This window comes from Eleutherodactylus coqui, chromosome 1, assembly GCF_035609145.1.
Source record: "Eleutherodactylus coqui strain aEleCoq1 chromosome 1, aEleCoq1.hap1, whole genome shotgun sequence".
NCBI classification, from domain to species: Eukaryota; Metazoa; Chordata; class Amphibia; order Anura; family Eleutherodactylidae; genus Eleutherodactylus; species Eleutherodactylus coqui.
In genome coordinates this window covers 164,682,772-164,708,746 of record NC_089837.1, presented here as the reverse complement: position 1 = coordinate 164,708,746, position 25,975 = coordinate 164,682,772, and the positions used below count along the sequence as shown (strand labels likewise).

The 25,975-nt window shown below is 41.4% G+C and overlaps 1 protein-coding gene across 1 annotated transcript in view; it reads left to right on the top strand.

Annotated features, from left to right (window-relative positions):
* Window positions 1–4,410: 4,410 nt before the first annotated feature.
* Window positions 4,411–25,975, top strand: part of ECE2 (endothelin converting enzyme 2) — a 75,009-nt gene continuing 53,444 nt past the window's right edge. Inside the window, exons 1-4 of the mRNA XM_066603249.1 lie at window positions 4,411–4,536; window positions 10,602–10,688; window positions 18,621–18,765; window positions 23,215–23,430. Coding sequence (XP_066459346.1) covers window positions 4,504–4,536; window positions 10,602–10,688; window positions 18,621–18,765; window positions 23,215–23,430 — 481 coding nt within the window. The 5' untranslated portion in view covers window positions 4,411–4,503. The remainder of the gene's footprint in view (window positions 4,537–10,601; window positions 10,689–18,620; window positions 18,766–23,214; window positions 23,431–25,975) is intronic.

Below are 25,975 nucleotides of genomic sequence, written 5' to 3'. Positions count from 1 at the left end.
TTGGCATAAGTGACAGGATAAGTGACAAGGGTATGTGTAAAAGTGAGAGTTGAGTGATGGCTGAATGACACAGTCTCAGCACTTGTTGCTTTCTTTGGATTACTGTTAAAATAGAGACTTGATGACATTTTTCTCTCCAAAAAAGCACAGAACAAGCATATTCACATCAGAGTGACAAGATGAAAAGCCAGAAGAAGTGAGAACAGTACAGCTGTAACTTCATAATAATTGTAGGTGTCAGCTATTAAATATATTCAAAATGTATTGGTGTCGGAAATGTATTGGATTCTTTTAAAATATTTTGATGCTTTGTATGCTGTTGTGGTTAAAATGAATATCTGATTACAAAACACAGCTTAAGGCTGCATTCACACGAACGTATATCGGCTCGGTTTTCACGCCGAGCCGATATACGTCATCCTCATCTGCAGGGGGGGAGCATGGAAGAGCCAGGAGCAGGAACTGAGCTCCCGCCCCCTCTCTGCCTCCTCTCCGCCCCTCTGCACTATTTGCAATGGCGAGAGGTGGGGCGGGGCGGGGCTAATTCGCGTAACTTAGCCCCACCCCCGCCCCACCTCCTTTTATTGCAAATAGTGCAGAGGGGCAGAGAGGAGGCAGAGAGGGGGCGGGAGCTCAGTTTCTGCTCCTGGCTCTTCCATCTTGCCCCCCTGCAGATGAGGACGACGTATATCGGCTCGGCGTGAAAACCGAGCCGATATACGTTCATGTGAATGCAGCCTAAAGTGAAGCACTACTTCCTTTATGACCTTCATTCACCTTAACCCTTTCCAATCCACTGTCTGACGTCTAAAAACATTATGATTAAAGGCTATACAGCTCCGATGTTGGAAGATGCCCGTCGGGGTACTCTTACTGTATATTGCCAGCCTCTCTGCTGTCGGAACTTATCCAACGTGTCACCTCATTATTGCAGCCGTTCGGAGGTTCCCACCTTGCTTTCAGGCCAGACCAGGGTTTCGCAGTATTCCTACCTCTCCTGGAGCTGAGGGGTGTGGTGGTTGCAAGAGTAATATCAGTCCTCACCTGGTGCTGAGTAGCTCTGCTCCTATTTAAGCAGTGCTAGTATTGACCCCTGTGCTGGTCAATTCTTCAGTTGCCACTGGACAGCTGCTGAGGAACACATCCTGGCTGAAGCTCCTCCGTGCTAGCTAAGTTCCTATTTCTGTTTTGTTTGGTTTTCTGTTTCCCTTTCTTTTTGTTCTAGGGCTCCCTGATAGGGACTTGTCAGTGGCCCAGGCACGCGTGCGGGTCCGCACCTGTCGGAGCGATCGGCCCGCCGAGTAGGCAGGGCCCCCTCCCGGGTTAGGAGTTTATAGGGAGAGGATTTCCCGTAGTTTTATAGTTCTTTTGCACGGTTGTGCCTTTTCGTTTGTTTTGGATATTGCATGTCCGTTTGGACGCAACACTCATGCAGTACTGGCTTTAGCCAGCATATAGCGCCGTTGTATAACAGCAAAAGAAGAGTAGGCCCCCTAGGAAAACCAGGATACAAATTGGATTGCAAAGGGTTAATTGGTGCAAAAGCTAGTTTTAATAGAAGTCATTGTAAATGTACATTATTTAATTTTAGCTGATCATTTTCATGACACAGGTACTGGCTATCACAAGCCAAATTGTTATATAACTGAACCCAAGTCTAAAGCCCCATTTACACACGGCAAATGTCGGGCAAACAATGCCCGACACTTGTCCCCGCATGTACTTGCTCCCATGCTGTTACACAGAAGCGAGTATCGCTGGCTCTCTGACAGAGCGGCCAGCAGGTAGGCGGGGTGGCTGGAGGAGATTTCACTCCTCGCTCTCCCCCTCTGCTCTCCATTCACTTAACACAGCGGCCGTTCAGTTCTGGACGTCTGCTGTTTACACTGAACAATCATCGTTCAGCTCATCTTTCATCGTTTATGCAGCCTAAACGATGAACGATGAACTGAATGATTATCGTTCAGTGTAAACAGCAGCCGTTCAGTACTCAACGGCCGCTGTGTTAAGTGAATGGAGACCGGAGGGGGAGAGCAAGGAGTGAAATCTCCTCCAGCCGCCCCGCTGTGAGCCAATGATACTCGCTCCTGTGCAACAGCACAGGAGCGAGTACATGTGGCAACGAGTGTCGGGCATCATTTGCCCGACATTCGTTCCGTGTAATTGGGGCTTAAGAAACAAAATGGATACAACGTCCAATATGTTTAAATAAGTTTTCCAGTTTTATTAGTCCAGAATATAAAATCAATTGGTGTTTTGATGCAGAAATTCACATTTAGTTCTAGAATTAAGTAGCCCTAAAATTAAAAGGCAATATCTTTTGAACAAATTTGTGCTTATGTGTTAGCCAATGTTATAACTAGCAAAAGTGCAAAACACTTCACCGAAAATAAAGTTTTCCAGCATTATAAGTGCTGGCCACTAAGGATCTCACTTCCTTATAACTTGCCATCCACTGCCTGTCGTCCAGCAACAGAGAGAAAGAGACTGATTACAGGAAGTGTGTGGGTCTCTGCTTCCCATAAATGTCTATATCAGACTTAAGCTGCAAAGATGATCGCTCAAAATTTGTTCAAAAGATAGCTTGTATGACAGTTTGAGTGATTATTTTGCATAAACGACTAATGGGCACTAATGCCCATAAGTAGCTTATTAGCTTCATTTGCATGTAAATGAGGTTCCCTTCGCTGTATGCAGATAACAGTTTGTGGTCTGTCATCTGCATACAGCTCCATTGTTCTCCTGCTGTTCAGCAGCTGAAAACAGTGTTATGCTCCCTATGCTTGCCAGCTAAACGATGGTTTTTATGCTGAACTAAAAATCATTGTTCGCAGAAAAGCAAACAATGCTAGCATTTACACGCAACAATTATCGTTCAGAGGACAGAATATTTCAATGAATTTGGAGTGATAATCGGTGCATGTAAATGGGGCTTAAGTCTGTATTAGTCATCTTATCTTTTGTTAATTTTCAATTTTTCTTATTTTGATTTTGGGTGGACATTTTAGGGCTTCAGTACCAATTACTAGTTTTCTATAGAATTATGACCTCATATATTTTTAACTTACAATGGTCTTACTAGAACAAATCAATATCATAATTTGAAAAAAAAACGTATTTAGCAGTGAGAGTACATTTTTCCAGACTTTCGAGGATTCACAAATGTAATTCTAAGTTATCAGTGCAGAATGTAGTCAAACAGTCATGATAATTAGAGAGGGGCTATTTTATATGCAGTTATTAGAGCTATATAATTTTTATGTGGGGATGTGAACATCATATATAGATAATTCGTACAAACTACAACCTGTGCTTCCGTACTTCCTATATCGCTATGATAGATTACATCAACAATATGTGTTACAAATCAGCTCTTCAATGCTATGTTCCTTATTTGACAAATTGATGATAGTCATACTTTTTTGTTTCGAGGCTTACAATAAAACACCAACATACATAGGGTGCAATATAGTGAATATTCAAAAAATTATGGAAATATTCTATTATTAATTGAAGGGCATGTGATACAAAACACCAGTAAATATGAGTCATTGACTTGTCTTCTGGGCTAAATTAACTTATATATGTATTATATATTAAATATATACTGTTTTAATGATCAGATTTAGACACAGGCATTTTGTCTTGGGTACAAAAGATATGCATGTACAGTAAAGGAAGCTACCTGTACAGTCAACATGTCCACAAACTACAATTCCAACCTTACTCCGTATTCTTGTAATTTGTACAAGTTTTATGAAGTTATTTTATTTGACTACAATGCTACAGCAAAAATGGCATTCTGCTTTGAGGGATCACCCCACATCTTTTGAGGTCAATGCACATCATGTAGTGGGCAAGAAAAAAAAGCCAGAAATGTTAATGATTAAAGCAATTTATGGTGTAATTGTACATACACCGGTAATGACATATTAAAATTGTCTACCAGCTATTGGTAGAGCAACGCATTATGTACAACTTCATTATGTAAAAAGTCATTATAGCCGTGACTTCCACTTTTCTAGTGCAATTAATCACAATGCTAAGTGCTTATAGTTATTATTTTTTAGAACTATCTAAACCTTTTTGTCCGTAGCTTTTCAGTATCTTTTTTTCGGTGTCATCTGCCATTATAATTATCCATCCTCTCATTCTAGCTGCACTCTCTTTTTTTCTTTGAAAATTATCTATAGTGTTTTTTTTCCTTCCCCCTCCCTGTAACATCTGATGCTCTCCTGTCCTTCCTGTTGAAGGATACAATAGGGTTTTGTCATGGTAACCAGAGCGTTCCCAGTTAGCAGCCCCTGCTTCACTCCCTCCCTCCTTCGCCCTGCCTTTCCCTCCCCCTCTCTTAGGCCTTATCTCCCTGCAGTTTGCCAAGGCTAGCTAGGAATCTGTAGGGCGATCCGGGGATGGGCAGCAGGCACTGTATCCCTTGGCTCCTGCGCATGGCTCTGGATTTTTTGGCTTGGCTCATGTAAATGCTGCTCCATCATCACCAGGATGAACGTTGCTCTTCAGAATCTCAGCAACAGCGTGAGTGCCAAGGGAGATCTATATACACTGGATGCACACTAATTTATTTCTGATCATCCATATACACTGACGTACAAAAGGAGGTGTATACGAGCCGATACCTAATATGCACTGATGTAGGCATGGATGTATGTATGATGCGTATCACAGCAGCTTTCCTGATGTGTTCACATTAAATTATACACATATGCAACACACATACATCACTAAGATCAGTTATCTATCTGCATATGTCATCTATGTCATGCATTCGTTCCTTGATAATATATAATAATCTTCATTCTTTGCTGCATATATCTCATCTCCTCTTTGCCAAGTGTTCATGTGATACCAATGTCTCTTACCTTGTAGCTTACAGGCCTTGTACCATGTTTTTTGTCTGAACTATGAGCATTCCCATGATAGTTCAAAAAGTTTCTAACATCTCACTCATTCTTTTATTGCACCCCATCCTGTCATACGTAGTTGTATTTTGGAAATATTGTGTTCCTTTCTGCATTTTTATTGCAAATGTATGTAAGTTTATATACTGTATGTTCCCAACTTTTGGTAACATACAAGTAAAAAATATAAACATTTAAAAGAGGAAAATTAAATTATATGTTGTCAATAACTGATTATGAAAAATGATGTAAACAGTATATAATATGTTACACTGAGAATCACTAAAAACTATAGTTCTTTTTTAGAACAAGCTCCTTTTTCTGTTTTAATGGTTTTACAACCATTAAGCAATATTGGCTGAGAATACCGTATTATATCAATCTTACATGTTTCAACAATTGTTTTAATACCCTTTATTCTGTTTATTAATGTCCTCATTAACTATTTTGCAATACCTGTTAGATGGGCCATGAGGGGTACGGTTTCTTCTTGTGGAGACCATCAAGGAGGCTTATGGAGACTTACAGATCGTTCCGTGCCCCTCTGGGAAATTTGCTATGCAGATGAGAGATGGTACAATGTCTCTTCAGCACCACCTATTGGAAAGCAACATTCCCATAAATCAGTGTCTGACCTTCTAACAGGCCTTGTAAGAAGACTGGGAATATAAGACAAAATCAGAATTTTCTCCAGAGGGAAAAGGTAGCGTTGTACAGACAGGCAGCTTCAGGGTTTTTGTCCTTGGTCAGTGTGTAGTAGGTTTCTGGCTGGCTGGGTGAGAGGCCTATGATGTGGGTTGTGAGGGGGACACTTTCTCCGTATCGAGAGCGCAAAGGAGGCATGAGGAGTCTTGTAGGCCATGCAATACTCCTCTGGGAGATTTGGTATGTACCTGTTCAAAAGGCCATCATTTAATCACAGCAACATCAAACTAACAGCAAAGAGGTAGCCATCACAGCCATTGAGCCCATCATATAAAACACAGCAACGGAAAATGACATGAATGGTGGTGAGTGCCTGATAGTAGACCAGTCGTCTTTAAAAGGATAATCCAATAAATCTGTATTTTGTTATGTAGGGACCGTGAAGAAAATCTGCCATTCATTCTTATCTGTTTACTTCCTCAATCCTTCGGCATACGCAGTCCAGAGCAGCCACCCGGCATTAGAGCAGGATCACGAATAATGGGGAGCAGTATAAACCACAGGCAAAAGGAATAGATTTTTTACTTAATTAAAAATGATACATATTCTTTTTTTTTGGCCTAATCTTTTTTGATATTATGACTGTAGTTTTTTTAAACTACATTTTCTGTTAATAGCATTTAGAGATATTCTTTAGGCCCCACTCACACGGGCGTATTTTTTCTGCAGAATCCGGGGTGGGCGCCTGCCCCCTGGGATTCCGCAGCAAATAATATACATACCACGCTATCGCAAAGTGATTCTTCATGCTTACAAGTGGACATCAATTGCGATATCCGCTCGTGGCTGAAAAATCATAGCTTGCTCCATTTTCATGCGGCTTCAATGGAAGCCGTCCGATCCGCAGCCATTCTGCAAATAACATTGCAGAAAGGTTGCGGGACCCGCGTCACTGCCTAGAAATGGCGCAGGGAAATCTGTACTGCGAATGTGTGACGGCCGACGATCCACAGTACAGATGAAGAAGAAGAAATACAGGTACATGGGGTCACCAGTTGCGGTCAGGGCTGGATTCCACGGTCGGAATCCAGACGTGCTGTGTGGATGTATCTTTACAGCAGCCTTAAGGGACACGAAACTGTAGACTTTGGATGCTCATTGACCTATAAGGAAACGTGTTTTGAGCATGTTCTGCGACATAAAAATAAATATCAGCTGTTCTTAAAAGTTATGTTTAACATTAAAACTTGATTTAAACAAAAATCGTTTTCTGATGATACATTCCCTTTAATTTGAAAGTAAAATATTAAAGAATGCCTCATCATTGGAGTGCGTGCCACCATCAAGTGTGTATCATAGTGATCATACTATGTTCCTTTTTGATTTCTTAGGCTGCTGTCATAAATGGAAGTTTTGTTCAAGTATCTTGATGCAGTTTTTGAAGCCAAAATTAAAAGTGGTTTAAAAAAGAGAAGTTGCATCAGTCCTTTATACTTTCTCTCCACACCTTATATTGGCACAGCACTTCATATGTTAGGCACATTTCTGGTTGTCCAGAAATTATTTTTTCATGCAGCTAGGGGTTATTTTCAGGATAGGGTTTATGTTTCAAGCCCTTCCCTGAAAATCCCTGCGGGGGTTGCCCTCATCCCATTGCTTTTAGCGCCGACCCCGCTGAAAGCAATGGGATAGCATCACACTGCTCTGCCACAGCTGTGGCAGGGGATTCTTTCATCCCCGCGGGGAGTCCCATTATCACTGAACATTGTGACTGTGTTGTCACAGTGTTCAGTAATTAGGGGACCAGTGTGAAGCAGCAGCAGTTATCCAAGCACAGCTGCTCCAGTGAACAGGCAAAGTTTCATGCGCTGCGCATATGAAACATTGCCCATTCACAAGTTTTTCACTTATGCAAGCAGCGCATTTTTTTCACGCACATAGGCGCGCAAAAAAAACATGCTCGTCTGACCTCGGCCAAAAGGCGTGGGATAGGCCATTAATATGAGATCAGGGGGGTCTGCTGTCTGGGAAACCCCCCGATCAGCGGTACTGTACATTTCATAGTGACTATGTCTGGTATTACAGCTTAGTTCCATTCAGTTAAATGGGACTGAGCTGCTCCCAGGCCATGTGACCAATGGTCATGATGTCAAACACCTGAGAAGAGGCCACCATGCTGACCTGAACACTAGAATCATGGAATCATAGAATGGTAGAGTTGGAATGGACCTCCAGGGTCATCGGGTCCAACCCCCTGCTCAGTGCAAGATCACTAAATAATCCCTGAGGGATATTTGTCCAGCCTTTGTTTGAACACTTCCATTGAAGGCATCTGACATTGTATAGGCCATCAATATTAAAGTCTCTATAAAACCCTTAACCTCTTGGTGACTGCCAACATGCCTTTTATGGTTGTCACTAAGAGGAAAGGCCACCATGTCTGCCATGTAAGTTGGTCTATTGGACCCCACCTCTGGCTATGTCTAAAGAGCTAATGTCATAGACACTGTAGAATGAGCTACATAAGTAATGCAGTGTACTACCCTAGCAATCAAATGATCGCATCTTCAAGTCCTCTAAAAAATAGTTTTAGAAATTGTTTATTAAAGTTCAATTAAAAAAAAAATAAGTACAAAAAATACATTTTTTTTCCCACAAAAAATCTTTTTAAATGGATAAAATACCCAAAAAGTTTTTAAAAACAGCACATCATACATATTTTTGCATTCATAATGACACAAACAATAAGGTTATTTCTCTCGCTTGGTGAATGCCATAAAAAATAATTTTAAAAAGTATTGCCAGAATTTCTATTTTTCTTTTGTTCGCCTTACAAAAAATGGAATAACAAGCAATCCAAAAGTCATACGTACCACAGACTCTTACCAATAAAAATTGCAGCTCTTCCTGCAAAAAACAAGAGCTCAAATAGCTCTGTGGCTGGAAAAATAAAAATGCTATGGTTTTTTTTAGCTAAAGTAATAAAAAAAATAATCTATACAAACTTGGTATCGCAGTAAATGTGCTGATCTACATAAGAAAATTATTGTGTCATTTTTAATCGAATGGTAAACCCTATGAAAACAAAAGGGCAAAATTTCGTGGGAGGTGGGGTGGTGGTTTTACATCCCCCTCCACAAAAAAATAATAAAAGTTTTACAATACATTATATGTAGTCCGGAGCGGTTTCATTAAAAAATACAACTTGTCACACAAAAAACAAGCCCTCATACAGCTATGTCAACAAGTTATGGTTCTTGCAATGCAACTATGAAAATCACTTAGTCCTCAAGGCACAAAATAGGATGGTCACTAAGGGGTGTTAAAATGCTAAAACAATTCATGTCCTGAAAAACAAGACCTCATGGAGCAGCATAAACATAGAATAAATCATTATTGGGATAAAAAATGAATTAAAAAATATAAGCATCTTCTCCTTTTGTGTAGCCTCCTAATATATGGCCGGACATTCATTTGAAAGGCTGGTATGTAATTATTCTCTTTCTCTGCTGGGAAAATCTATTACCAAACACTACTACAGTGGCGATATTAAATGATCACCAGGATCAGGGGAATTTTAGTCTGGTTTTTTTTAATAAAAAGAGGTCGTTTTGATGCATCTGCTCCCTGTGTCTAGGACACAGCAGGAGCGTGGAAAGGTGAGTATATGTCTATTTGTTATCTTAGTGCATGGGAAAGGCATTTTACCCATAAGCAATAACTTAGACAACCCCTTTAAATATACTGTGTTCCCTGAGGGCAGCACAAGGCAGTGACAGTCACACTCATAACAGTGATATATCTGCTGGGTTGATCTGTGCAGTACTTTTGGAGAAACTTGCATTCTATCAGTAGCAGCAAAGGCATAGAGGACTACTTACAGTAGTCCTGGATATTCATGAGCTGCAGGCTAGCTACATCTGCTCCGCCCTCCAGCCACTTATTGACCATTTTCTGCCTATTAGGCCACTCTCACACTGGCACATTTTACTGTTCACAACGCAGCTCAAATCACAGTACAATGCTCCCATTGGGGCCTCGCAGACCTGCGCTCAAACACAGCATTTTTAGCGCCGCAAGTTTTGAACGCTGTCTATTCTATTTTTGTGTTTTCGCATTTTTTAATGCACCTGATCACCCAATGATGTAGTGCGTTAAAAAGCGCCATTGAACACAGTAACTGCGTTTGAAAACGACAATAAAAATTGCATTTGAAACGCAGCATTTTACCGATGCTGTGTGTTAGTGTGGCCTTACTGTACATAGAAGGAACTGCCAATCATTGGCTGGATGGTGGGGTGGGTGTGGCTAAGTGCAGCTCATGAATATGTATGACTAGTCATGTGTATGGCTCCTACTAATAAAATGCAAGTCTCTCCAAAACTACTGCACAGATCTTATGGTGCTCTCAGTGAGGACTGCAAAAACATGGCAACAGTTTCCCTTAACAGTTGTTAGGGAACAACTTGGGATTCACCAAGAGTAGTGTCACTTTTGTCTTGTTGCACTGGAGGACTACTGATGTATCTAGAAATTAATTAATGCCCATGACTTGTAAGCTCTAAGTATGGAGATCCCCATTATCACTCTCTGTCCAAAATGTTCTGATTATGATTAGAGATGAGCTAGCGTACTCGTTAAGGCAAATTACTCTAGCGAGTATTGCCATTTTCGAGTACATGCCTGCTTGTCTGAAAAGATGTGGGGGCCGGCAGGGGTGAGCAGTGAGTTGCGGGAGTGAGCAGGGGGGAGCCATGGGGGGGGGGGGGAGAGATCTCCCTTCGTTCCCCCCACCGCTCTACCCCTCCGCCCCCCGAATCTTTTCGGGCAAGCAGGCATGTACTCGAAAATGGCGATACTCGCTCATCTCCAATTGTGATTCGTTTTTTTATGTATTGTTTCATTTCATCCTCCTTTTGCATTTTGATATGAAGTATTTTATGAAGTAATAAGAAATAAATGTTTTCCCTCACCTTGTATGCACAAGCTCCTCCATGCAGTATAGTATATATTCTCTGATTTCCCCTTGCTTTTCAGATGTCTGACTACAAACGGACCACATTTCATGATGAGGATACCCCGGACACTACAGGGGAGACAGCTTCAACTCCTGATACTGTAGAAGTAAGAGACAATCTGTTTTACCTCTTCGTGTATTTCATTGTGCTCAATTATAAATTTGCATACAACTGAATATTTATCATTTCACATTTAGTTGACCATCACCAGTAATATTTTAAATTATAGCTCCACTAGAATAGCACACCATTATTTGATTATGGGGGTCTGACCCATTGGATCCCGCAAGCACAAGATTTTACTGTGACTTTTGCAGGCAGAAGGAAAAGGCGGCCAAACTATGGGGAGGGCGTGAATAATAATAGCCTGCTGTGACTTGGGGCTCTGGCGGCCCACCTCCATCACTCCAGGCGGGTCTATTAGCATACAGGGCGCCAGAATATAAATGTACGTTTTTGCTATAATGAACATTCTTTTCTTTTTCACGATCCTATGTCCAGGGAATGTTACATGTGCCTGGTAGCACTATGGTGGCAGCTTATAATCCGAAATTCTGATGACAGAATCCCTTTAAGGATGCAACAATTTTGGGGGATTTTCATCTCCACATTTCAAAACTTATGTCCATCAGAATAGCTGTTTGAAGGCTTGTTCATTGCATGACAATTTGTTGAGTTTTTTGGTAACATTGAGGGGTACATAGTATATATAATATGTAACTGCTATTCATTTCTTTTTTTTTTAAAGGGGGGGGGGGCAGGGTGAAAGAACCCATCAATTCTATCATTTTTTAACGGTATTCACTATGCAGTACAAATGATACAATAAGGCCAGCTTCACACGGCCAAGAAAATCGTATGAGAAGTATGTGTTTTGCGAGACACACAAATCTCACACAAATATGAACCCCATTCTTTTGAATGGGGTTATACACAGGAGCTATTTTTTTCGTGCATGGCACCGCAATGCTATGCAGGAAACAAATCGCGGCATGTTTTGCACTGTCTTGTGCATGCTCTCGCAGCGCACTGCCTTTTGTTTTCAATAGGGCCGGCGGAAGCAGTGCTGACCCCATTGAAAGCAATCGGAGAAACTCAGCGATCCTCTGCCGTAGTTGTGACACCCGTGGTGGAGGTTCCCTTCATCCCCAAAGTAATACAAGGCTGTTTTCACATGAAAACACCTCGCATCCATGGGGAATTCACATTTGTGAATGGCCCATGAATTCTGCTATAAAGCATATATATAAATGCTGTTAACCCTTTCCAATCCAATTTGTGTCCTGGTTTTCCTAGGGGGCTTACTCTTTTTTTGCCATTATACAAAAGCGCTATATGCTGGCTAAAGCCAGTACTGCATGAGGTGACACGTTGGATAGGCTCCGACAGCAGAGAGGCTGGCAATATACAGTAAGAGAACCCCGACGGGCGTCTTCCAACATCAGATCTGTACAGCCTTAAATCATAATGTCTTTAGATGTCAGACAGTGGATTGGAAAGGGTTAACTGCAGCTCAAGCAAAATAGCAACTAACATAATTATGTACAGAAAACAGAATAAAAAATCTACCATCTGAAAATAAAAAAAAAATGACTGAAAATGACTGTGTGATAGCCCTGCATTTTCTTGCGGTGATATTGTGATTTTGTTTCGCTACAAAGTCGCGTGACTTTGTAGCGCTTTTTTGCTGGGTTTTTGGGGGGGGGGGGGGCTTGAAATATAAGCCCTGGCTGTAGTAATAAAAGAAAAAACAACAGATACATCACTTAACAGCTGCTGCTGCACTTCTCCGCAGCTCCCTGACACTTGTCTTCAGTTTTCAGGCAATTCTTCCTGATCTGGGGTTTGAAAAACCCCACTTCCAGGAAGCGCTGCCTATGATTGGTTCTCGAGCGTCACGGCTCAGCCAATTAGAGCCAGCGCTTGATGAACCAATCCCAGCCATTCATTAAATGGCTGTAATTGGCAGAACCAGCGCACGATGAACCAATCATAGCCATTCATTAAATGGCTGTGATTGGTTCACCAAGCGCTGGCTCTGATTGGCTAAGACGCAGCGCTTGAGAGCCAATTAGAGGCAGAGCTACTTGGGGGTGGGGTTTTTGAAACCTCCAGAGCAGGAGGAATTGCCTAAAGATTGAAGACAAGTGTCCGGGAACTGTGCAGAAGTGCGGCAGCGGCTGTTAGGCGATGTATCTGTTTTTTTATTGCAGCCAGGGCTTATTTTAGGGCTTTTACAGTAGGATTTCCTACTGTAAAAGTTGCATCACATGAAAATATGTTTTTGCGTGATTCGATGCAACAGAAGGCTCCATAGGGAAACATGGGTTACAAAACATAGCAAATCGCGGCTGTATAGAGCATGCCTTAATTTTGTATTCTAGCAATGTCGCAGGGTACAAAACATCACTCATGTGAAAGAACCCACTGGAAACCATACATGCATTTTGTAGCACTGTCGCATTGCTGCAAACACGCGATTTTGTAGCTCACGTGGAAGTGGTCTAAAGTGTAAGGCTGCATCCGCATGGGCTACAAAATCATCGCTGCAATGTGAAGCCCATTGTTTCCAATGGGTTCTTTCACATGAGTTATGTTTTGTAGCGAGATCTTGTAGCCCGTGCGGATGCAGCCTAAAAGTGTAAGACGAAGAGAATAATGCTCTGGTATACTGCATATACCAAAGCATTATAAAAGTGATCAAAATATCACAATTTGATGCCCCCTACTGGCTCTTACTCTGTCTGATCACATGCTTCTCCAGCATTTATTTTATCAATATTTGGGCCTCTTGAAAGAGTGCAGGAGAGGTGGGATGGTATCACTTTCCTATGGGGGAATCTCTTGTTCTAGGGTCTGGGCCATCTAAAATCTGTCTCACTATGAGTGAATTCATCAGGATGAGCTCCCAATAGCTGTACTACTTTGCTCAGTAGTCCACTGCACTGGCGTAACTATAGAGGATGCAGGGGATGCAGTTGCACCCGGGCCCAGGAGCCTTAGGGGACCCATAAGGCCTCTCTTCTCCATATAGGAAGCCCAGCACTATGATTGAAGCATTATAGTTGGGGCCCTGTTACAGGTTTTGCATTGGGGCCCAGGAGCTTCAAGTTATGCCTCTGGTCTACTGCATAAATTAGCACCTTTCAGCTGTGCCTGTTCAACTGTTGACACTTGAAAGAAGTCCAGCACATCAGAAATCACATGAAGAAGTTTTATTTCACAAGACAGTAGGACTTAATACTATGTATAAGTCTTAGGTCAGGCTCACATAAATGTATTTGAATTGGGTATTAAGTGGCGGGATGTACATGCATATAATAGGCAGTACATTGTGGCAATTCAAATACATTGATTTTCGCAGTTACTCTCTTCAAAAGTGGAAACACCTAAAAAAAATAATAATAATTTTGGGATTATCATAGTCATACCAACCAACAGAAAAAATTATCATGTCATTTATGCTGCATAATTAATGCTGAAAAAGAAAAGAAAAAAAAAACAATCGCAAAATTGATGTTTTCTCTGCCTGCACTCCAAAAAAAAGTATAACAAATTTACAGCACGCTTTATGTACCTAAAAATGGTACAAATTAAAACAAGCAAAAAACAAGCCCTCATATAGCTATGTCGATGGAAAAATAAAAAAGTTATAGCTTTTGAAATGTGGGCATGAAAACCCAAAGAAATCATTGTATCTTTATGGCCAAAATAGGCCACGTGCTTGTGGGGTTAATCAACTTTCAGAAAAGACAGATACATTATTTTTTTACATAATCTCCCTGCTTTTCAATACATTTTGTCCATCTGTCAACAAGCTTTCATATTCCCTCATTACAACATGTTTTAGGTTGAACTGTGAACCACAAATGCACCGCTGTCTTCATCTCTTCATCAGATGTGAATCTTTGTCCTCTTAGGGCTTCTTTCAGGGGACCAAACAAGTGATAGTCTGATGGGGCAAGAGAAGATGTTTTAACAACTCAAAACAAAGATTTTGGAAAGTTTCGACATTATGGGCAGCGGTGTGCAGACATGCGTTATCATGCAACAACACCCTTGGATAGCAATGCTCTGCTCTTTGTTTGAATTTTAGGCTTCAGCTCTTCAGTGAGCATCGCACTGTTGATTGTTGAACCTTTTTACTGATAATGTTCCAATACCAGCCCCTGAGAAGCCCTACCTTAAACTTCTCTATCCATTCATACACAAAGTCTTTGAAAAATATTGGCACCAGACACCCCAATACCACAAAAAAATGAATTATTGCACACTGCTCTTCTTTCTTGCAAGTAGGGCGGCCATTTTTTTTGCGCTGCAGTCACAAATTAACAGACATAACACATTCACAGCAGTGACTGGGGTGACGGTGACCTACAACAGAAAGCATTGATAAGATAGTGTGGCCAACAGAAGTTTTAATTTAACTGGAATGTGGATAATTTTTGACTCAACCCTGCACATGCACAGCTGACTGTTAGGAATGTATCTGTCAAGAAACTCGTCCACTTTTTACAATGAGGAAATCTATGAGAGTGCATGTGCACGGTGGTCTGAAAAGAGTCAGATTTTCAGACCCCACATGGACTTTACCAAGAGACCCCACGAGACGAGAGAGCAGGTGGGTATAAATAAATATACCCTGCCTCCCCGTCACCTTACCAAGCAGCACCATAACTTTGTTTATGGCGCTGTCCCATGGTGAAAAAATCCTTTTAAGGTTTATGGAAAGTTGTTTCCTTTTATCATCTAGAGATGACTTGTAACAAACAGCTTCGTTGTGCATTTTTGTGTGATTCATTTCATGACTTTTTAGGAACTTGGGTGAGGGAAAGCACAAACTCAAGAAACATGTCAAAATGTGACCAATTGATAGTTTTTATCTGCATATAAGCTATAGAATAGTGCTCACAAGTAGGCATGCTCTCATACACTAATGCAGTCAGTCCCATCAGCAGGACAGGGCTGTCACACTGACTACCCGATCCTGGGCAGTGAAATAATCAATGAAAGGGAAGTGAAATAATCAATTCCTTCTCACAACAAACCCCACAAGCTCATATTGAAGCATTGTGTTTCTGAATTGCTAGGGAAGCCCATGACATCAGTAATGATGTCACAGGGCTTTCCTCTGCAAACAGGGCTTGGAGATATGCAGAGAACATGCTATGTGCCTCTTCTCTGCATGTCAGTGCATGCAGATCACAGCTAAAGGCCCATTTAGACCCAACGATTCTCGCTCAAAAATCACTCAAAGTCGTCTTTTGAGCAAGAATCATTAGGTCTAACTACACGGACACCGTGCAGTTTTTGTTCACAAGTCGTTCATCGTTGTTTTTCAGCAAGCTGAAAGACAATGATGAGCCTTATCAGTGCAGTGGGATACCGCTGACACTGTTGTTTCAGCTGGTATCCCACTCGGAAAACACAGCCGGAGTATGAAGAAAACAGTGCTCCAGCTGTGTTCTGCATACCCCGCTTGGAACGCTCAGTTGGATAGCAGCTGAGCGCTCCGAGAAGACAATAGCTGTATACAGAAGACAAGCGGCCCCACTTGTCATCTGCATACACCGTTCGGAGCGCTCAGCTGTATATCAGCTAAGCTCTCCGAGATGACAGCAGGAGTATACAGAAGACAAGCGACTCCGCTTGTCTTCTGCATACCCTGCTCGGAATGCTCAGCTGTATACCTGCTGAGCGCTCCGAGAAGACAACAGCAGATAGCGGTTCCGGTTGTCTTCTGCATACAGCGTGAGCCTTCATTTGCACACTTATGCAAAGTGAACGCTCAAAACTGTCATTCAAACTGCCGTTTGAGCAAATTTTGAGCAATCGTTTTGCTGTGTAATGCACATAACGATTATCGCTCAAAAGATGTCTTTTGAGTGATAATCATTGGGTCTAAATGGGCCTTAACAGTGATATAATGGGCTATTACCATTAGATCACGGTTTATCAGTGATCTGTATGTGGGGACAACAGGGTACACATAGATAATGTGCTGCCTGCTAACCTGTGCCCCCAAGGTAAAAAATAAAATAAAAAATGAATACATAAATACAGTGAAAATTTAAAAACATAAATAAAAAAATAAACAAATAAAATTAGAAAAAAGACTACAAAATGTAAATAGTAGAAAAATAAAGCGACCCCAAACACCAATCTCAGACATCCTGGATTATAAGTGTCAGATACTTATGCAGTAATACATTCCTGTCACACAGAATGTACTATTTGTTACACCAATCAGACAATTAACCGCAGCCACTAATTTTAGTCTGTTCTATCCCAATCCTATTTTCTTTTGCACTTTTACTAAAAAATGTTTATGCTTGGTTGATTATCATCCATTTGCTAAAGCTGCGGCTAAGGCCTCATTCAGACGAGCGTGTTTATGTGCGTGCATATGTCCGCACAAAATCACACGTCTATTAGAACCATTGGTTCCCTATGCTGTGTTCACATGTCTGTGTTTTACAGGCGTGCAAACGCATGTACCTGCAAAACATAGGACGTGTGTAATATAGGTCCATGGTGCACGTCAATATTCCCCACGGGGAGTCCCTTTGTTACTGAACACTGTGACAGCACTGTCACTGTGTTCAGTGACAAGGGGACTCCCTGCTGGGAGTAAAGAATCCCCTGCAGCTGTGGCAGAGGATTGAGATGTTCTGCCATTGCTTTCAATGTGGGCGCTGCTGCTGCCGGCGGACCCATTGAAAGCAATAGGATGCCAGCACCCCCGCAGTGACTTTTGGAGAAGGGCTTTAAAATAAGCACTTCCCTGAAAATCATTCCTAGCTGTAGTAAAAAATAAAAATATATATATACGCACCTCTCCACCGCTGCTGGGGCTCAGGCATGTCTAGCCGCTTGGGTCCTGACACTGTAATGAAGTTCTTTCAGCAGGCGGGGCTTGCTCAGCCAATCACAGGCACTGCTCAGCCATTCATTGAATGACAGCTGAGCGCTGCTTGTGATTGGTCACAGTGCTCAGCCAATAAATTCTATGAATGGCCGAGCGCTACCTGTGATTGGCTGAGCACTGTGACCAATCAGGCAGCGCTCGGCTGTCATTCAATGATTGGCCGATCAGACGCAGCCCTTCCAGCAGGCGGGTTTTCTTTTTTTAAATACCCACCTGCTGAAAGAACTTCATTACACTGCTTGGTACGGAGCAGAGAAGACGCGCCAAGCCCCGCCATTGCCGGAGAGGTGAGTATTTTTATTTTTTTATTTTTTACACCAGCTAGGGATGGTTTTCAGGGAACGGCTTATATTTAAAGAAAATAATCCAAAATAAATGCGGTACTTGCTTGTCTTGAAAAAGTGTGTGTTGCTTTTTTAAAGTTATCATACCATAAAATACAGGAGTTCACAAAGGAACTTTTATTTAAAGCCCTTCCCTAAAATCACTGCAGCAGCCGCGGCCCTATTGAAAGCAATGCTGCACGGACCTGCATTCACATGTGTTTGTGCATGTGCGTGGGTGCGCAGGTTTTGTGCGCACCAGCAAACGCTCGTGTTTTGGCTAAAGGAGGGTGATACCTTTAATGCTAAAGTAGGGTTTTTATTTTTGCCGCCATTGCAACACCATTCACTGTACACATATTTGATATCATTATGCACTATCTAAAACATATCATAGTAAGGGAAAATGAGGAAAAACTAATTGCATTTTTTCCTAATTCTATTTGTTCCTAAAAATAACCTACACAATTAACTGATATCTGCCCCAATTTTAAATAATAAGAAAGCCCCATATGTCCTGAAAAATAAATAAATAAAACATTTTGGGGGTAGACTTAGATGAAAAAAAAAATTCCCCTTTTGTATGTAGCATTCCAAAAGGTGAAATTTTGCTTTGTGCATTATGGCTCAAAACACACCTGTGTCTTGAAAGGGTTAACTTACATGTTACATGTTCTCTATTTAACATCTGAAATGCTCAGTCAAAATGAAATGACATTTAGCCAGTTTACAAATGTTTTCATGTGCTGTCACGCATCACGCATCTTTGATCTACTTGTTTCTTCAGGTTGGTTTTCGGAAGGGAAGAGGGCACATCTTTAATTCCCTTGGAAGTAGATCTCAGCCTGAAATCTTTCTTGGAGCTCTTTGTGCAGTTCTAGGATTGTTGCTCATTGGAAGTCTAATTGCTTTAGGAGTTCAACAAGTCTCAGGTACCAAGATGATATTAGTTCTTCTTACTTTCATTTAACCTCAACTAAATCTTCATTTGCATGTGATTTTTCTTATTCATACTAGATTCTGGGCAGTCATACTAACATACGTCATACTAAATTCTCATGAACTGATAATAAGATAACTAAGTGGGATTGTTCTCAGTAAGAGAAAGCAAGTAATCTTGTAGATATGATACCTTTTAATGGCTAACAAAAATACATGATGTTAATGCGAGGTTTCGGACCACACAGGGTCCTTCATCAAGGCATAATTAAATGGATCTGAAGAGGCATGCATATATATACACACATACTAATGGCAATGCACAGACATGGTGGGATTCATTTGCACTTAAAAGAATACCACAACAGAAACACAAACATAGATGTGAAGGTTTTATGGTCCCTGAATTAGCTTTGTGATTTGAAATTGCCTTTCAAACGAGGTAAGCATTATAGAAAATATTAGGAAGGCAGGATTAAAGAAATGGAGTGATGGGTGGTTTAGGCTATCTTAAGGAACCAGACAGAATGGAGAATACATAAGGACATAACTCCAATGAAAAGGAAAAACTTCATAGTGCTCTTATATCCTCAAGTACAATAGCCTTGTTGAGTCTTTCCCCTCAAAGCTTCGAAATTTGTGCTGCACAGTGGAACTTCATCTCAGTCACGGTCACTATTTCTATTATACTTGCCACTCCTGTTAGTACACTTCTACACACTCCTTAAAACAGTGTTGATGCTGCTATAATGACAGGACTAGTTAAGAGTAGTCAGCGAATTCTCTATATAGACATACAAACTGCTTACGATTCCTTGTTTAGGTAAAACATTAAAGTTTTTTTTAGATAACACTTTATCTATCTCGACCATATGGTCCATCTATACTCTCAGATGTAAGCTTATCTCAGGTATGCTTATATTCATTCACTCTGGATTTTCTGATCTTTGCCCCAATAATTTTAGATTGTTCCCGCTTATTTTATTGTGTAGCTTTTTAATAAATACACTTCCCTTCTGAACATTATTTATACCTCTAACAAATTTACAGGTTTCCATCATGCACCCCCCTTCCCCTCTACCCCCTCACCCTTCATTCCTCTAGGCTATACAAAGTAAAGTCTTTCCTGATAAGTTTTGTTCTTGAGACCTCTCACTATTTTTGTAGCCTGTCCTTGGATGTGTTCTATTTTATCACTGCCTTTCTGTAGATGAGGTCTCTAGAACTGAACATAGTATTCCAGATGTGGTCTCACCAGAGCGCTATACAGGGGGATCACAATCTCCCTCTTTCTACTGGTTAAACCTCTATATATGCAGCCGAGCATCCTACTCGTTTTTGTAGCTACCTAACCGCACTATGGACTCATTTTGAGACTGTCAGAAATCAGAACCCTTAAATCCTTCCCTTCTAAAGTCCTGGATAATACAGAAAAGTGGATACAATAGTTACTCCAATGGTTCCTTCTCCTTAAAGGGGTTGTCCCGAGCCGAAACGGGTTGTTTTTTTTTTCAACCCCCCCCCCCCGTTCGGCGCGAGACAACCCCGATGCAGGGACGTACAGAAAGCTTACCGGAGCGCTTACCTTAATCCCCGCGCTCCGGTGACTTCTATACTTACCTGTGAAGATGGCCGCCGGAATCCTCTTCCTCCGTGGACCGCAGCTCTTCTGTGCGGTCCATTGCCGATTCCAGCCTCCTGATTGGCTGGAATCGGCACGTGACGGGGCGGAGCTACACGGAGCCGGCATCCTGCACGAAAGGCTCCATAGAAGAAAGCAGAAGACCCGGACTGCGCAAGCGCGGCTAATTTGGCCATCGGAGGGCGAAAATTAGTCGGCACCATGGAGACGAGGACGCCAGCAACGGAGCAGGTAAGTAAAAAACTTTTTATAACTTCTGTATGGCTCATAATTAATGCACAATGTATATTACAAAGTGCATTAATATGGCCATACAGAAGTGTATAGACCCACTTGCTGCCGCGGGACAACCCCTTTAAGTGCATTATTTCACATTTGGAGACATTGCACTGCAGTTTTCATTGTTTTGACCATTTATCCAGTAAAGTTTAATAATTTTCTATTTTCATAACACCACCAGTAGTATCAACCCTATTGCACACTTTTGTACAATCAACAAACAGACAGAGATTAGCTATTAACCCTTTTCTTATGTCACTTATGGACATATTATAAAGAATTAGACCCAGAACAGACACTTGTAATACACTCCATTAACAACACCCTGATATCTATCTTTTATCTAACTGCAAATCCACTGAACTACCAAAGGATTAAGTCCATTTTTCAATAACTTATCTATGAGCTCTTTATATGAAGCTGTATCAAAGGCTTTACTGAAATCCAGATAGCAGATCTCCACGGCACCACCTTCATCCAACACTTTTGTGACATTTGTGAAATCTGAGTATTTCAGGGGAAAACACTATTCTACATTATTAAATGTGGATATCTGAGACTCAATCTTTCTGGCCATATGTTTTTGCATTCCATTATGTATCAAATTTTACAGTTATTACTATATATCTAACTATGCACCTCACTTTTATTAGTTAACTAATTTCCATTTTGATTTGTATACTTTAGTGGGAACAGCTGCTCAACACCCCACTGTTACCTGGTTCTGTGGAAACTTTTCTGTTTCAGAGCCAGAACTGAGTTTGTGTGTCAAGTGAGGCCCCAGCAGGATGCAATGGGGACAGAAATGTTCTTGCCAATGTTTATTCCAAACAAATCACTTCTCTTACAGAAAATAGGGAGGGACAGACAGAAGTTTTACTTTTGTTGATTGCACCAGCTTAAGGAGTAGTTTAGTAATCATCAAACTTTGGGCCAAATCACACAACTGTATTTTAGGGCCATGTGCTATCTGTGTATTACTCGGACAGCACATACCCTCATTATAGCTTATGAGGCTATTCAACATGTACGATTTTTCAAATGGGTCAATACTAGTCATAGACAAGAATAGAACATGCAATGTGCAGGGTCAGTGGAAGTTTCTCAGGTACATCCCACATACAGCCGTGTAAATCCAGCCTTATAAGAATGTTAAGGAATTATTATTTGCATCAAGACTTATTGTCACATTTAGAATTTCATCTACGACTTTATGGAGATTCTTCTCTTTTACGGTAGACTTACTTTTCTCAGTTCTGCCAATTTTTAGAACTTTTAAGTAACCACAATGTATATAGGGTCTCTAAATGAGGAGTTCCACTGCAAATGCTCTTGATTGTTAATACACTTTTCAATTCCATTTCTGTTGTCGAAAGAAATCTACTTCAAGCTGTTGGCTTTGCTTGTGGCTCACTGCCCAGAGTTTGGTCTGCAGTAATGCAGAGACTGGGATGCAAACTCTGCCAGGTCCGCACTTGTATGTAAAAAGTGTGTTCCCTACATGAATGTAAATAAAAATGCTAATACCGGTGGTAAACCTGGGGATTCAGCCTATTTTTAAATATCTCTTAAATTCATAATGCAATTTGTGCAGTTGCATTGCCCTCCAGGGTACATTCCTAATCTGCAATTTCTCTCCCAGCAATTACTTGACTGTATAGAATGTAAATTAACCTTATGTTCAGCTTGCATGGATAAAGCATTCAATCCCTCAGTGGCACTGTTATCCTTTGGCGAACAGATATTCATGTATGTTACAGTGTACACGAGATGACCTGTCAGATGTAGATGTGTGACAGGTCATCCCAGCGATAATCATTTCCGTGCTATTACACAGGAATGAGTATCGCTCAGCGAATGAATGTGGAGCGGCCGGGGATAGTTCTGGTCCGCCTCCATTCACAGTAAACAGGCAGTCGTTCACAGATGTAGACTGCCTGGTTACATAGGCCGATCCGTCATTTGGTTTTCTGCATGCGATGTATTTAAAGACTTTGGCATGGGGAACTACTGGTCCTTCTGGCTCAAGGAATTTGATGGCCAGTCAACTTTGAAGGGTTACATGACAACTAATATAATTATAGGTCTGCAGTGCATAGTATTAGATGTAGCCTTTTTTAAAATTATTGCTTCTGGCACAGATTCTCAGGTATAATTATTCTTCACTACTATCACTTTTTCATTAGCATTACCTTCCACACTAATTGGGAAGGAATTTGACTAGAGATGAGCGAGCACGCTCATTTAGGGCTGATGCTCGAGCGAGCATCGGTCTTTTCGAGTAACTGATTACTCGTCCGAGTACCATGCGGGAGGGGGGGGGGGGCTGCGGGGAGAGAGAGATCTCTTTCACCCGCGCTTGCCCCCCCCCCCCCCCCGCATGGTGCTCGGACGAGTAATCAGTTACTCGAAAAGACCGATGCTCGCTCGAGCATCCGCCTTAAACGAGCATGCTCGCTCATCTCTAATTCTGATCACATTTTAATAAATATTAAGTTCTGCCTTGTTGTCTAACCTTCAGACAAGTCCCGATCACTGTGTCTCTCAGAGGCCTGCGTTTCTGTAGCTGGACGTATACTTGATTCCCTGGACAGAGATGTGGATCCATGTCAAGACTTCTATCAGTACTCCTGTGGGGGTTGGATGAAGAGAAACCCATTACCTGATGGACGTTCCAGATGGAATACATTTAACAGTATATGGGATCAGAATCAGGCTGTGCTGAAACATATACTTGGTGAGAATACTAAGAAAAATTATAATTGCATAATTTGAGGGAAATTATTCAAAGTCTTTGCTCTTCTTTTTATTATTCCATTAACCACTTCAGGACCACCCACTGTAATTATGTATACAGAGTTGCATGCCATTTTGCTGAACTGATATATAGTTATGTCTACTCTTCAGTTGCTAATTGTGTCCTCCACAGCAACCCTAACACCCATATCCTGATCTTACTAACAACCTCTGATCCTTGTGATATCATCGGGACCCCAACGCTCCGGGTCCCAATGCGGTGATCACCATGGCAACCAATCTAGGAGCGCACAGAAAAAATCTGTTGCAGCAACTAATTTTACTAGGGTCTATGCTGTAAAAAGTCCTCTCTCTCCTCATGTGTCCTGTCAAAGTGAGACTAGAGATGGGAGAGAAGTTTTTACAGGGCATACAAATACATCTGAGTGAAGTCCATTTGTTTTTAACCCCTTCCTGTCTGCTTTATATAAATGAATGGCCTGATGGCACAGTCCTCTCTATTTTACATGCTGTGTTAGATGGTACTGCTCGCTCCTGTGCGCAATACCACAGGCAGGTTCAGGAAGTCATGACAGATCAACTCTGTATTGTATTAACCAAGCAAAATATCATTGTCTGCACAATTCTTGGAGCGAGCACTCATAAGAAACTAAAATTGAGACTGTGTTCTTGTAGCGCTTTATTGGTGTCATACGTGATACAATGTACGCATATATAGTATCACTGTGCACTGAAGAATTAGGGAATTCATTTTGGGGATAAATATATATTGAATGAAAATAATAAGAAAAAGTGTATTTTACCCTACTTCTGTCCGTATATGTATATGCAGAATAAAAAAGAAATTCACTTTCATTTGGAAGAATTAGAATGTGCTATGTGTAAGGTAAAGTACCCTGGTGCACTCAGCGAGTCATGACTGACTCCTAGGCAGACTGTTTTTGCGGGGTGGTTTGCTATTGCCTTCCCCAGTCATCTTTTACCCCCCAGCAAGCTGTGTTCTCTTTTTTCCGACTTCAGGAGGATGGAAGGCTAAGTCAACCTTGAGCTGGCTATCTGATCCATGCAAGGATTGAACCCGCAACCTTCAGGTCGTGAACGAGAGCTTAGGGCAGCATTTTTCTGCTGCAAAATTAAAAACTCCATATAAAATTCGGCATTCCAGTATGTGAAATGTAGTTCTGGTCATCACGACCCAAATCATCCCTGGTCATGCAAGGGTTAATAACACTGTAGAAATGCTCTTTATGCAAGTCCTTAGTATTACCTTTAAACAAAGAATAAGTACAGTTTAAAGCACTTTTCACATCTCAGAAAACCCCTTTAAAGGGGTTTTCCACTACTGGGATACTGCTGATCTATCCTTAGGATAGTTCATGGATATCTGATAGTTAGGGAACTGACTTCCGGCAAACCCTCCAAATAGTCATTTGAAGGGGCTGCATCAATCAGACGAATGCTGCAGTTTCTTCATTGATCTATGATGTCACATCCATTGGTCAAATGGGCTTTCTGCAGATCACTCTCATTTAAGTGAATGGAACTGAGCTGCAAAATCAGCCACAGTCGCATGTGTGATATTGCAGCTGTACTATACAGCTGTGTCTGGTATGTAACACAGTGTAGTGTTCAGGTACTGGATTGGAGCCATAGGTGGGTAGCCGCAGGTCTGAAGAATGATCAAGGAAAGACAGGAGTCAGTAACTGGAGGTCTCATGTCATGGTACAAATGGAGGAGGCAAGTAACATTGTCAGGAAGGAAGCCAAAGGTCGGTAACTTGAGGACTCATGTTGCGGTAAAAATGGTAGAGGCAGGTAGCGTTGTCAGGAAGGAAGCTAGAGGTCGATATCCATAGGTCTTTAGTAGAAATAGTAGAGGAGTAAGCAGGAATGAAGCTTGATCAAGGCTGTAGAGCACAGTAATATTGCATGGAGTTGGAGGAAGGGCCAGGCTTTTATAGGAAGTCCTAATCAGAAGCAGGGCAGGGCGAGGACAGGGAACCAGACCAGGAGTACAAAATCATAGCTAAGCTCAGCAGAAGAATTGTCAGGATGGCTGGATGGCTCAGTAGAGAGAGCTGTCAACTTGAGAGCAGGAGGTCCTGGGCTCAAGTCCTGATACAAAGAGGCTGCAGCCTTTTCAAACAGTCGATTGCCAGAGGTGCCAGGAATTGAGCTCCATCGATCTAATGACCTATCTGAAAGATGGATCAACAATATCTAAGTCCCAGAAAACCCTTTAATAAGAAAGCTGCTACAGCAGGTTTGGCTTCCAAGGTTCCTACCATGCATTTGATTTTGTTGGGTAAAGTTGTCAACTAATCTTTTTTTTTTTTAAACTCTTTTTTTTAATTGGCATTTCAAAGAAAACATACATGAGTAGGCTGTAATTGTTACACAAATTTCTGACCATATAACACACATTTCTGTTATCAAAGTGCTTCCGCCTTCGGTAGTAACCATTAATTGTCCATCTTGGTAGTTTCTGTGTACAGCATAAAGTCAGTCCCACACATATAGCCTCC